The 13,585-nt window shown below is 43.8% G+C and overlaps 1 protein-coding gene across 1 annotated transcript in view; it reads right to left on the reverse strand.

Moving 5' to 3' along the window:
• Window positions 1-1,206: 1,206 nt before the first annotated feature.
• Window positions 1,207-13,585, reverse strand: part of LOC105983489 (NACHT, LRR and PYD domains-containing protein 1-like) — a 45,804-nt gene continuing 33,425 nt past the window's right edge. The window contains 6 exon segments of the mRNA XM_013013388.1: window positions 1,207-1,940; window positions 2,248-2,292; window positions 4,125-4,266; window positions 7,779-7,904; window positions 8,084-8,346; window positions 12,875-13,098. Coding sequence (XP_012868842.1) covers window positions 1,651-1,940; window positions 2,248-2,292; window positions 4,125-4,266; window positions 7,779-7,904; window positions 8,084-8,346; window positions 12,875-13,098 — 1,090 coding nt within the window. The 3' untranslated portion in view covers window positions 1,207-1,650.

The following is a 13,585-nucleotide window of genomic DNA, read 5'->3' on the forward strand; positions in this document are numbered from 1 at the left end:
CTATTTTTCACTTCCTCCCCCCAAAAAACATTTTAAATGGCTCTATGGCTCTCTCTCTCTCTCTCTCTCTCTCTCTCTCTCTCTCTCTCTGTGTATGTTTATGCTGATCATGGGGCTTGAACATAGGACCTGGGTGCTATTCCTAAGCATTTTTTTTTGTTGAATGCTAGTACTCTACCACTTGATCCAGAACTCCACTTCTGGCTTTTTGGTAATTTATTGGAGATAAGACTCTCACAGACTTTCTCCTGTCAGGGCTGGCTTTGAGCTGCAATCCTCAGGCCTTAGCCTTCTGAGTAGCTAGGATTACAGGTGTGAACCACCAGCGCCTGGCATCATTCTCCTATTAACAAAACTTCAGTTCACACCCTCCATGTGACATATGTTGTTGGAGGAACAAAGAAAGAAGTGATAGCAGGACATTCATGGCTCCTTTTCTTAAAAAGCCCCATTTAGTGTGGGGGAGACAAGCAGTGAATCAGCAGGGCTAATGTTACATGTTGATTGCTGGAATGGGGCAAGAGTGACACAGGATGATAAAACAGCACAGGGCCCTGCTACCTAAGCCTAATGGAGAACATGGAAACACTTTCCAAAGTAGGGGAACTCTCAACTAAGACCTAGATTCCATCCCCCAAACAGCCTTCTTGTCCACCTCTCTTCTGACTCCAAGAATTGATTCCAAATCCCAAATACACAACTGAGCCAACAAAAAAGCCAAGTCCAGCATGGACAGCAGCAAAGGCTCACATCCCCCACTTCTTTCCTTGTTCTGATTGACAAACACAGAGAGCCAGATGCTCTGTGCATCAGCAAACTGCAGCTGCACATTTTTCCTTTCACTGGAATCCAAGAAGTTCCCTTCATTAGTTCTAGGCACTGACTAACTATTTTAGGTTTAAACACTCAAAGAACAAACATGGAGATAAGGTTGTAGGAAGTATTTTTGCTCCTGAGCCAATTCCCACAGCCCTCACCTAAAGCTCAAAAAAGCAGTCCCAGCTTGTGCACAAACCTGGGTAGACTCTCCTTTCTCACTGTCTGTCCTGAGGATACTGATGCTTTCCTTCTGTGAAGAATTTTCCCTAATGGATGCTTTGGCTAGATCCTTGGAATCTCAACCAGCTCCACACTTCAATCTCTTGTGAGGATTCCCTGCCTCCACTTCTGGGGCAGCTTCTTCTGATATTGGTTTGGATAAAAAAATAGCCAAGATAAACCCTTTATTTTCTATTTATAAGCCTTTCACACTCCCCAAGCACATATGCCCATAGCTATGTCTTTATTCTCAAACACCTGCAATGCCTGTTTTCATTTGCATGGGACAGGGAAGGGCCCAGCTTAGCACCTAGGAACATGAGTCTTGGCTCTACAAGGCAGGAATCTTGCCATCTCTTAGACATCTTTGAGATGTTGTTGTCTCACCTGTACCTGTTATTGTCTCCTTGGTCTGTGAGAGCCAGGGAGGCTGTTCGTGAAGCAGCTCTGGTCCTGGGCATGCAACAACCAGCAGAGGTTCATTCATAACTCTAGAGCTGCAAGGCAGCAACCTGTCTATGGATGGGGAAACTGAGGGCTCACGTGAGATCAGACAGAACCTAGACTCAAATATGAGTGCTGACATTTGAGCTTTCAGAATCTCTCTGGGTCTCAACTCTTCTCCAAGAGTTCCCTGATCAGGTGAGGATGGGTCTCATTCAGGGCTTGGTACAGTTGATCTTTGCAGATCCAGTCCCAGGACCGGCTGAAGCTGAACAGCTTCCGCATCTGGTCTGGCCTGGTGGCTTGAGCCCGCACCTGCTCATACTGCTCCTCACTCAGCATGTGTCCATGCAGCAGGTCCAAGACAGGATCCACAGATGTCACTCGGGCCACCAGCTGCTCCCGATGCCTGTCCACAAAATGTGGCAAGGCCAGAGCATCTCGAGGTGAAGGTAAGTCTGGGAATGAGCACAAAAAGAGTAGTAGAATAACCTCTATCTATGGTACCTACGACTAACTTTTAAATTCATCTCATTTGTATCTATGACAATCTTCTCCTGGAAGTGGTTGCACATCAGAAAACCACTACTGTCCTGACTTATAGCAGCAACCAGACTGGAATTTTTCCCAAACAGGAGGTAGGGCTTAGGACAGGGCACTGAGACTGTGAGTGGTGGCATGCTAGGACCTTACTTAAGATGAGCTCCCAACAATGAGCAGACCGTGCAACCAAGACTTTCACTGTCTTGGAGAACTGTTACTGACCTGCTGGAGGTGGTGTGACCACATTGGCTGCACCTCTGATGTCTCCTGGAGGGAAAGAGAGATGAAGACAGATTTATAACAGCTAGTTACACACAACACAGCACAAAACTTCTACCTTGTTGAGATTCTTGGATTTGGAGAACAAATTACAGACAACTTGTGATCGAATCTGGATTAAGGACTGGGGGGCATAAGACAAAATTCTGAGGGTCTCTTCTTTATGCATTTGTGAAAACTGAGGGACTGAAGCTGTGCTTGTAGGCTAGTAAAGACAAAGGATAAATCTAATGGGCAAATGAGAAAATCTTCCCATAATATCTTATTTTAGGTTTTATCTTGTCAAAGCCTGAGCTGGATCTCTGGTGGAAAATTACTAAAGTCTCTTGGCAGATATCCTTAGCTATTTGAAATCCTTTTCTGAATAGAAATCTATTTCCTTGTCCTTCTATACTCACACCACATATACATATATTGACTTTGATGACAAAATCAAGCTCAAATGTAGCTTAGCATATTGGGAATTATCAATCAGTTTTTTATATCGATCAATTTTATCACAATATGCAACTATGACAATATGCACAGAAAAAGCAAATGGGATTAAGCAGTTGCATAGTGAATACGGATATGCATAGTGGTCACAGCTCCTCATGTGAACAAAAGCCTGAAAATGTGCACTGACCTAAGTTTAGTGTCATCTAACAGTGCAGGGGAAGCAGGCACAAGGTCTCCTATCTGGTGCTGGGAGCTTTGGTTTCATTAAGGCAGAGGGATGGGCTGTTCTTCAAATTCTTGTTCATTAGACAATACTATCCAATTTCAATTCATCCACAGGCTAGAGCATCTAGTGACTGAGTGGCCAAGAATTTCAAAGTAAAAATAAGATAAACTGCAGATGATTCAGATGCTTATGGGTCTGCATATGAAGGGTCATGATTCCAGTTTTGGGTATGTGTAGTCTTTCCAAAGAAGAAGGAAATAGACTTGGGGGAGCCCTGAGGGACAGAATGAAGACAGAGAAGGAAGAAGTTGGCTTAACACAAGGAACAAGAACAATATTGCTAGTAATTGTTAAGGTGCTAGTGTTTATGAAGGGTCATTGCCTATGGTATGCATCAATAACATTTTATTTAACATTTTCAACAACCCTATCATACTGATTTTATAGACAAAGAATCCTATATGCATCGAGGTTTAGTAATTTTCCCAACATGATGTGGTGGGTTCAAACTCAGGTTGGATGAATCTGGCTGGTTATTTACCCACCTACCTATGGCTACAAGCCAAGATTGCAACTAGCCCATCCTCCTCTCACCACACAGTGAAGGACAAGCTTGCTGTAGCAGCTCAGGAGGGCTACCACTGTTTGACTGAGGGCAGGGGCTGGTTGTCCAGAGAAGCACTGAGTAGGAAATCTTAGTGTTGTGGGTAAACTAAAAGATTAGATTTCTTTGCTTCTGAAAATTCATTATGGGATTTCCTTTTATCCTTGAAATCCCTGTCTGATCCAGGAGTGAGAATCTGATATTGGTAAAGTAGTTTAGCCCATAAACCACTGAACCATTCAGTACCTCCTTTTTCATTGCACAGCCTAGCCTATGTGAGAAATTGTGCCAAAGATCTTATGAATCTGTTCATTCAAGGCCAATGCGGAGACACCAGGCTACAAGGGAAGGAAAAGGGAACTTAGAGCCAGATTGATTTGAGTTTAAACTCTGATTCTATAAGTTGTTTTATAACTCAAGAAAGTCATACAGATTCTCTGAGGTATTTCTTCTCATCAATGAATTGTAATCATGCACACAGCATTCTGGTGCCTCCCATTCACTGACTTTATTTCTCCCACTTCTGTGCTTTCTGGTCTTGTCTTGTCTTACCTGGCTTCACCTTGGCCTCCCATAGGACAGCTCCATCTTTCTTGTCACTTATTTGTAGCCTGATCCCAGGACCCAAGTGGGCAACAGAGATCTCAGAGAAGAGTTGAGATTCTTCAGGGCTCCGATAGCAGAATTTCAGTTCCTGAGCAGAGAAAGGGTTGCCAGAAGAAAAGCCACAGTTCATCCAAGCCCCTTCTTGGCCCTACTCAGGTCCACAGGGACCCTGGATATCTCCTGTGCTGAATTCAGGCACCACTTCCAGACTACATGTCCTGACATACATAGATGGATCTCCCACTGAAGAGTTGGGGCCCATCCTTTTAACGGTACACAAATACCCTAGACCAGATCTTTCCCCCTTCATCTTCAAATGATTCTTCTTCATTTCCCACATCTTGAAGAACCCTTGGTTCTTCGCCTTCATAGTAACCTTCATTACTAAAGCGTTCTAACCTCTACACATTCCTAGTCAACAGAAAACTTACGTTCATTACTTTTCCCAAATCAAATCCAAGGCAGAAATCTTGATTCCCAAACATTCTCCTCTCTGCCTGATTCCTGAACCAAAGTGACAAAAGAAGATCTCAGAGAAGAGCTGGGATTTTTCAGAATCCCAGTTCTTCACTTTCTTCAAACTCGGTCAATCCCAGTACCATCTCATGAGCATGCAGGTTCCAAATCTTGGCATTATCTTTAACTCCTTCCTTCTTTTCTTTCCTGATAATGGCCAATCAATCCACCAAGTCCTATTGCTCATACCTTCATGATAGCTTTGTAGAGCTGTTACAGAGAACTATAGTCCTTTGTTTTTGGTAATTGCGTGTGTTGTTTGGCAATTGCTTGTTGTTCAGAGTCTTCTATCTCCACTGTACCTCCCCTGGTCAAGCCACCTTGAACTCTCCCCTGTGGTCTTGGAACAGCCATTTGTCTTGTTACTCTACTATCTTTTGTTGTAGCCAGAGACATCTTTATGAGAGAAAATCAGCTGTTGTATTACCATGTTTAAGATCCTCCAAGGAGCTGGCTTATGCTTATAATTCTAGTTACTCAGGAGGTTGAGATTAGGGGAGCAATTTGAAGCCAGCCTGGGCAGAAAAATCCATGAGACTCTCATTTTCAATTAACTACCAAAAAGCCAGAAGTGGAGGTCTGGCCCTAGTGGTAGAATGCCAGCCTTGATTGAAAAAGCCAAGTGAGAGCATGAGGCTTTGAGTTCAAGTCCAATACTGGCACAAAAAATTTAAAAAAAGACTCTCTAAGCACATATGGTTGGAATTAGAGCAAAATGCAAATTCTGCATCAAATCCAACTGGAACAATGAGTCTGGAGAAACTCTGTCACTGGTCTGACTCCACTTTTTGCTGCTTGTGCTAAGCTGTCATGCTGGCCTCCTTTGTCACCTAGAGTTATCAAACTTGCTCTCATCTCTGCCTCAGAGCACATTCCTTCTCTCTGGAACATTCCACTACAAATTTCCTTATGCTCAAACCCATTCCTGTGACTTAGGCCTCAACCCAAGTGGCATCTTCTCAGACACCTCTGACCAATCAGCCTAAGTCAGTCACAGTACTGTGTCACCTCAGGGCACTTAGCATTACTATGTTTTGTTAGTATTTATGTGTCTGCAGATTCCACCTGGTATGATGCTAATTTCCCAAAGGAAGGGATCTACCCCTGTGCCAGGTCCACGGCTCTCTCTTCACTGAAACCCACCATTAGCACTGGATTAATGTCTGTGGAGTGACTGAATTGGGCCCTTCTCTCATTCCTTGTTATCAACTGACACTGCAGGGCAAATCCCAGATAGTCACCTGTGGATAGATATGTCCCAACTAAAAAGGCAAACACGACTTGCTCCTAACTACTAGATGTAGATTTGATATGTTCTATCTGAGGAAAATAAATTGGATCATCAGAAATCCCTTAGAGGCATCAGCCCTCAAGAATGGATGGCTTCTGCCTGAGATGTTATAGCAAGATTTATTTTTTCTGGTTGTTTAACACCAGTTCTCACCCTTTTATTCTACTTTTCATCTTGGTCGAGTATTTCACTTCAAAGTCTTCTACGACACTGCTATGATCTCTTTTGATCTTCCTCCTGCTATCTGTGGTTGCCTATGTTTTCCTTCTAGCATTAAAGAAAACATAAACTCTCTGGTGTATTTCATCAGAGCTTCACGGCTGCCATGATGACAACTGGCTGTTGGAGCTGTCTTCTTTGGAATTAAAATATCTAACAGCTAGTTACAGGGGAAGTTTCATTAGCATGAGTATTTCTTGTACTTATCCTTGTTGTAAGTGGAATAATTTGTGGCTGGAGTGGGCAAAAATCAGGCTACTTGACTTTCTTCAATAGACCTAGAGAGATTCTTGGAAATGATTTTATTGATCAATTTCATTAACTAGACCCCTAGTTTTGAGATCTGTTACAAGACTACTAGTCCTTTTTGGTGGCCATTGCCTATGGTAACATTGTGGGATATGTCCTTCCTGAGCCAGAGTCATGTCAGGTGTGTCAGAATCCTCACAGCCACGTGCCCCATCCCCCCACCCCCACCCCGGTTCATACACAGATGACCATCTAGTGATGCTGCTCTTCCTAACCAATAAACCTAAGTAATGTTGAAAATCTGGATATTATAAGCAAAAACCCAGCAGCCCAACCCCATCTGTCTTTGTGCCAAGCAAGTACATGTCGGAAGAGATACTGAAAAAGAACAAAATGGACCTCCCTCATGTCCAGGCATTAATCTAAGTTTCACAGCTTGACCTCAGTGCCAAGTGTGTCAGGATGCAGGTGAGGGAGAAGACCAGCCAGACCTGCTGTACACAGAACATCTATGACAGACAGGTCACCAGGAACCTAGAAAATGTCCATCCCCTCCCCCTCTCCACCACACACTCATGGGAGGCCATGTCTTTAACAAGCACAGCTTACTGCTTCAGTGTGCAGAAGTTGCTAAGATGTTCCATTTACTTTCTGAGACACCTCAATCTAGAGCACAATGGTCTCATCAGAGCTTCTTCTACATTCCCCAACCAAGGTCTAAATCCTGCAGTAGTTTCTAATACCCTCTGCCAAGAGGCCTGAGAGGTCCTTCTGCTATGTTTCCCTCTACTATAAGGAGTACTAAACATAGTGGGGCCTAGTACAGGTGTGGGCTTGGTTCATTGACACTCTGTAGCCCCTAAACTTTCCAGTGTCCTCAAGTCAAACACATCTGTTCTCTCATTTTTAAGTTTTCTTTTATCCAGATATTGGGACTTGAGCTCAGAGCCTGAGTGTTGTCCCTTGCTTGGCTTTTTTTTGCTCAAGGCTAGTGCTCCACCACTTCGAGTGACAGTTCTACTTCCCATTTTTATGCTGCTTCCTTGGTGATCAGAGTCTTTCAGACTTTCTGAGCTGGGTTGGCTTCAAACAGCTATCTTTTTATCCCAGCCTCCAGAGAAGCTGGAGGTGATCCTACCTGTTCTCTTATTCTTGAATGTGATCCTTCTGCCCCCAGCTCCCCTTTCTCCAATCTTTGAAGCATACATGCTTATTTCAAATGCCCCTCACTTTGACCCAGTTCCTGGGAGGCCCTGGGTCCTATCCTCAATGTTTGCCCAGGCATGCCTACAATCCTGGCAAGATGCAGACCTCTCACTGCTCACCTGGGGGATGATTTCCAGCGACTCAGAACCAGACACAATATAGCGAGAGCTCAGGTAAAGGGGATCCAGTGGTGGGGGCTTGTGTATGTGCACAAACTGGAACTTTTCTTCTTTATCATCTATGGCCTAAGGAGTATAAGGAACAATGACGTCAGGAGATTCCTGCCCCACAGAATCTCCTGTGGATTACTCACTCACATCAAAGCTCCCAATTACAAGAAGCCCATTTTTATTCCCATTGAAGATACCCCTCCTGGTCTCTCTGTGAGCCCTTCCTGCCCAAGCTTTCAGGTTGTCAGTGTCACCTTCTGAATAGTGCAGTCATTGGGGATCAGGTAGAGGTGGAAGGTGAGGTCCTCAGGTTGGCAACGATGGTAGAGCAAGGTTGTGGAGGTGATGCGGATGAGGCGCCGGGCCTTGGGGATAATTCTCAGAAGAAGTCCCACTGGAGAGAAGCTGGGGTTCTCCAGGACTGCGCAATGTGACTCCACCCTGGCTGGCTTCTCCAGCAGCATCCCCTCCTCTTTAAAGTGGGCCACATGGAACCAGGAGATGTCCACATGTTCATCTGTCAAAAGAATGCATTTGAGAAGTATGGCTTCTGTGCCCCTTCTGACTCAGGTTCGTTTGGAGCAGTAGGTCCCCAGGGTTAGGCTCAGAGACCTTCCTGGAGAGAAGCAGTGCTTGGTTCCGAATGGTCATGTCCTTACTAAATTCGTGTTGAAATGGTAAACCCTTGGTGCTGCTGTTAGGAGGTGAAGTTTTCTGGGACTTACTGGGGTGTGGGAGGTAGAACCCTCATGAAAGGGATGAGTGCTCTTACGAATGAAAGACACAGAAAGAAGAAAGAAAAGCTGGTGGCCAATAGACACATGAAGAAATGCTCAACCTCGCTAGCCATAAAAGAAATGCAAATCGAAACAACATTGAGATACCACCTCACTCCAGTTAGAATGGCTAAAATCAAGAACTCTAACAACAACAGATGCTGGAGGGGATGTGGACAGAAGGGAGCCCTACTGCATTGTTGGTGGGAGTGTAAACTTGTTCAACCACTTTAGAAAGTAGTATGGAGGTTCCTCAAAAGACTCCACATAGAGCTCCCCTATGACCTAACAATCCCACTTTTGGACATTTACCCAAAGGATCACAAACAAGGCCACACTAAAGCTACCAGCACAATTATGTTTATTGCAGCACTACTTACTATAGCTAAGATATGGAACCAACCCAGATGTCCCTCAGTAGATGAATGGATCAAGAAAATGTGGTATATATACACAATGGAATTCTATGCCTCCATCAGAAAGAATGACATTGCCCTATTTGTTAGGAAATGGAAAGGTTTGGAAAAAATTATATTAAGTGAAGTAAGCCAGGCCCAAAGAACCTTGGTTCCCTTGTTTCCCTTATTTGCAGTATCTAGTATATGTCTGAGTCAAGCAGAAAAGATCAGATAAGGTGATGCTAGGGAAATGAACACTAAGATATGTATTCAAATGTTTTTTTCCTTTCATGCGATTGTTTCTAACATTTATAAGATTATTTCTTTGTTGCTTTGTATGTCCCTCCCCCACAGTATAACCCCTGCTTTCACTGTATTTGATGTCGGTATAATTTGTGGAGGGGAAGGGGAAAAACAAATCGTTTAAATTGGGATACAGGGGACCCACTGCAACAATGAGATGTACAAGTCGTTATATCGAAAATGAACTTTACAACTTTGGTGGGGGGGGGGAAGCGGAGAGGTTGGGTGGGGGGGGGAGGGAAGGGATGGGAAGGGGAAACAAAAGAGGAGTCTACAATGCTTGATAAGAAATGTACTCATTATCTTGCCCATGTAATTGTAACCCCTCTGTACAGTATTTTCACAGTAAAAATAAGTTAAAAAAAGAAAAAATAAAAAATGATAGAAAGGCATAAAAAAAGGCAGAAGGAAAGAAAGAAGAGACCTATAGAGTTGCACTGAATGTGGGAAAGGAGATTCTTACTAAACAATCTCTTGGCACCTTCATCTGGGGCCTCCTAGCTTCTAGAAGTGTGAGAAAATAGTGTTCTTCATATACTATCCGGTCAGCATATTGTAATTTAGTAGCCTAAATAGACAAGGCATCAGCATAGGGATAGAGGCCATGCAGGAGTGGGGTCTCATGAGCCCTGGACAATCAAGTCTTTAGAGTGGGAGGCCCATAGGAACCTTAAGCCTTGAGCAAACTGAGACCCATGTTCAGAACCTGGCCATAGAACTTGGAAAGACACAGAACTTTTGGCTAGTGTGCTGCTGTGGAGCCGAAAACTTGCTGGCAGGTTTGATTTCAGGTAGGTAGAGAACAAGCAGGAGAAAGGGGCTTTGGGAAAATGGAGTGACGAATGGCAGATTCCACTGGCCAAGGGTTTGGCCACCATTGAAACCTTCATATTGGGAAGAACCCAGGCCTCTCCCACTGTGTGGTCTGGGCAGAAGGTCAGATCTGTCCCCCTCTCAGGAAGCTTCTGCTCCTCACTGTGGCAACAGATGTGCAGTTCAGGCTTGACTAAGTGGGTCACCCCAAACAGGACCTTGAGTCTAGAGTGGGGAAGCTCAGGTTGAGGCAAATGGAGAAAATTTTGGCAGTGTCAGTGTCAAGTGACCCAGGAATCATTTGACATCCTATAGTGAAAAGATCAATGTCTGTGTCTTCAGCAAGTCTCTCAGCTCTCAGTCTCTCTCTGTCTCTCTGTCTCTCTGTCTCCTCCTGTCCCATCCCTCCCCCCTCTCCCCCCTGTGGGTTATTGGGGCTTGATCTCAGGGCTTGGGTGCTATCCCTGTGCTCTTTTTGCTAGCACTCTATCACTTTAAACCACATCACCACTTCCAGTTTTCTGGTGGTTAATTGGAGATAAGAGTCTCACAGACTTTCCTGCCTGGGCTGGCTTTGAACCACGATCTTCAGATCTCAACCTCCTAAGTAGTTAGGATGATAGGCATGCCCAGTTCTTTCTCTCTTTCTGTTGATGTGAACTTGGCGGCATCCTTGGGTATCAGCATCAACATAATTAGTTCATATTAGTTCATAACCTTACTTTCCTCAAAATTGTTGCATAACCTGTTGTTAACCCTAGGACTAATGACGATGCTTCCATTCATTTCTGCCTCATTCAGGAAAAACCAGGTTCTTTCATCTCAGCATCTGACCAGGGCACCTGGTAGGAACACTGATGCAACAAGAGAGGGAGGAGGAAGGCTTGTAGTGGTAGAGGCACTGGCCCAGAGATCAGGAATGGCTCTATCCCCGTTTTGCCTGGCAGCCAGTAAGCTGTTGGAGTGGGGGTTCCTCTCATAGCTGTGTGTTTAGGTTTCATCTGATCTCATCTGGGCCCACATGACCTGGTGTTGGCAGCCTGAGTTCCAGCTCCTCCCAACAATATGGTTTGCATTCCCTGTCCTACTGTCTGTCAGGCTTAGACATTCAAGCCTTTCTTTGGCTAGTGCAGATCAATGCTATTGTCTTAGTCATTCCATTCATTGCCCACCATATGCAGCCACAGTGGATCAGATCTAATTCTAGACAAGGGAGTTTTAGGAAAATCTTTGTTCTCAAAGCCAAGATGGATTCAACCTAGAATAATCTATAACATATATTTTATGTTCTCATAACAATATAAGCTAACATTTTGGAGCTTAATTAGTTTATACCTAGCAAGATGGAGAGCATCATTTATTAGTAATATCCATATTCTGAAAAGTGATGTAATATGTAAATAGTTGGTGAATGCTGGAAATGCGTAGATGGAAATGATTGGTAAATGTGTGATTTTTGGAACACATTCAGATACTCTTTGTTTTTTTACAATGGTTTTCAAAGACTTTGAAAAGCCTAAGAGAAATTTACAAGTTTTAAAAAGTCAGCTGGGTACCTGTGGGTAGCTCACAATTCTCAGTAAAGCTGAGATCTGAGAATAAAGTTCATGAGACTCTTATCTCCAAGTAATCAAAAGAAAAGCCAGAAGTGAAGCTGTGGCTCAAGTACTAGCCTTGATCAAAAATGCAAAAAGACAGCACCTAGGCCCCAAGTTTAAACCCCAATACACACACACACACACACACACACACACACACACACACACCACATACACACACATGCCAGTCACAAGATGCATCACCAATTATTCATCAAATCATTCTCTATCATCAATTAAATGAAACCTGTGCCTAGTCCATCATTCGTATGGAAAAACCACATCCATTTTTCTTAACAGTCTCATTAAACTGGTAGACAGGAGGTGCCTGGTCCTTAGCAGTGGCAGAACTTCATCTGATGCCAGCTGTTATGTGGAGCTCCTGCTGCCAACAATATGGCTTGGAGTCCTGCCTGCTTACCTCAGCCTGTTCACCCATGTTGGAGACTTAGGGTGCATTCTGTTGCTCTTCACATGGGACCTTTCCCTACAGCCAGCCTGATCTTTCTTCTTTTTTAATAAGTTTTTTTATTGTGAAAATACCATACAGAAGGGTTATAATTACATGAGCAAGGTAGTGAGTACATTTCTTATGAAGCATTGTTGCTTCCTCCTTTGTTTTTCAAGCCTGCTCTTTCATGCAGGAAAAGACTTTGATAGCTGCCCATGCGGCATGTGTGTGTGTGTGTGTGTGTGTGTGTGTGTGTGTGTGTGTGTACTGGAATTGAATCCATGACATCCCACTGTTCACAGACCTTGGGCACTAAATATTTTTTATTAGTTCACTCAGCCTTAATTTATACAGCCCTATATTCGGATATTTCTTTTAATACCACAGCTGAGCATTTTACCTGTTTTCCAATGGGCTTCTAAGTGATGCTGTTTATACAAACAGCATTAGTAAATCCCAGATAATACTGTTATTGAAGTGATTACTTTCTATTTAGGGACACATTAAGGTAAACTAGGCAAAAGTAATAATAAGGTTGGGAGATGTATGCTGCAAATGAGAAGAATATTAGTCTTGATTCTCACTTCCATGGCCCTCTGCACCTTGCTCAGGAAGCCATGAGGCCTTTCCGTATCACCGATCACTCTATCTGCCAATTCAGGCCCCTTGTCACCACCTCCCTCCTCCCTGTCCTTCCCTCCTTTACCTTGGAGGGCCAAAAAGTGAGGGAGGTGCACAGCAGCTACAGCTCCCTGTTCAGCTGTGATGTCAAACAGAGGCCCTGCCACCATCCAGGTGTGTTGCAGAGAAGTCTTGTCCAGGAACGTGTCCCAGGAACAGAATTCAATATTGATGGTCACTTCTCTGATTACCACAAAGCTGAGACCCATGTTGGGACAGTGGTAGAAGCCAGCCACAGGGAAGTGAACCCTGGAAAGGAGAGGGAGACAGATACCAAGTCACACAAAGTCATGAGCACCTGCTGATACAAGACTCAGTGCAGGGGCTGTGGGTGCAGTGCATGGTCACACTTGATTCCAGTCAGGGATTTAGGGCTTGAGTGCTTGCTCCTTTGATTTCTGACTGTGGTCCCTTGAGCAAGTCATTTAACTCTTCAATTTCAGCTTCCTCATCTATAACTAGGGGACATGCCATGCCCATCCCATGGAGTTGTGAGTGTAAGTGCAAACCTACAGGGTATTATTAAACATGCCTGGGAGCTGTGGGCTATTTCTACTATGATTACAGAGACCAGGAAAGAGGCAGTGTTCTTATTTTAAATGTCATGTGGTCAAAGAATATGCTTATAAGTTCCTAAAAATGGATTGATAGATATCCTTTACAGGGGAAATAAACCAATATTAGATTAAGAAAACAAACAGCATATGTAATTAATAAGAATAAACATGTATGTAAA

The sequence above is a fragment of the Dipodomys ordii genome, unplaced genomic scaffold (genome assembly GCF_000151885.1).
Source record: "Dipodomys ordii isolate 6190 unplaced genomic scaffold, Dord_2.0 Scaffold19, whole genome shotgun sequence".
In the NCBI taxonomy this organism is placed as follows: Eukaryota; Metazoa; Chordata; class Mammalia; order Rodentia; family Heteromyidae; genus Dipodomys; species Dipodomys ordii.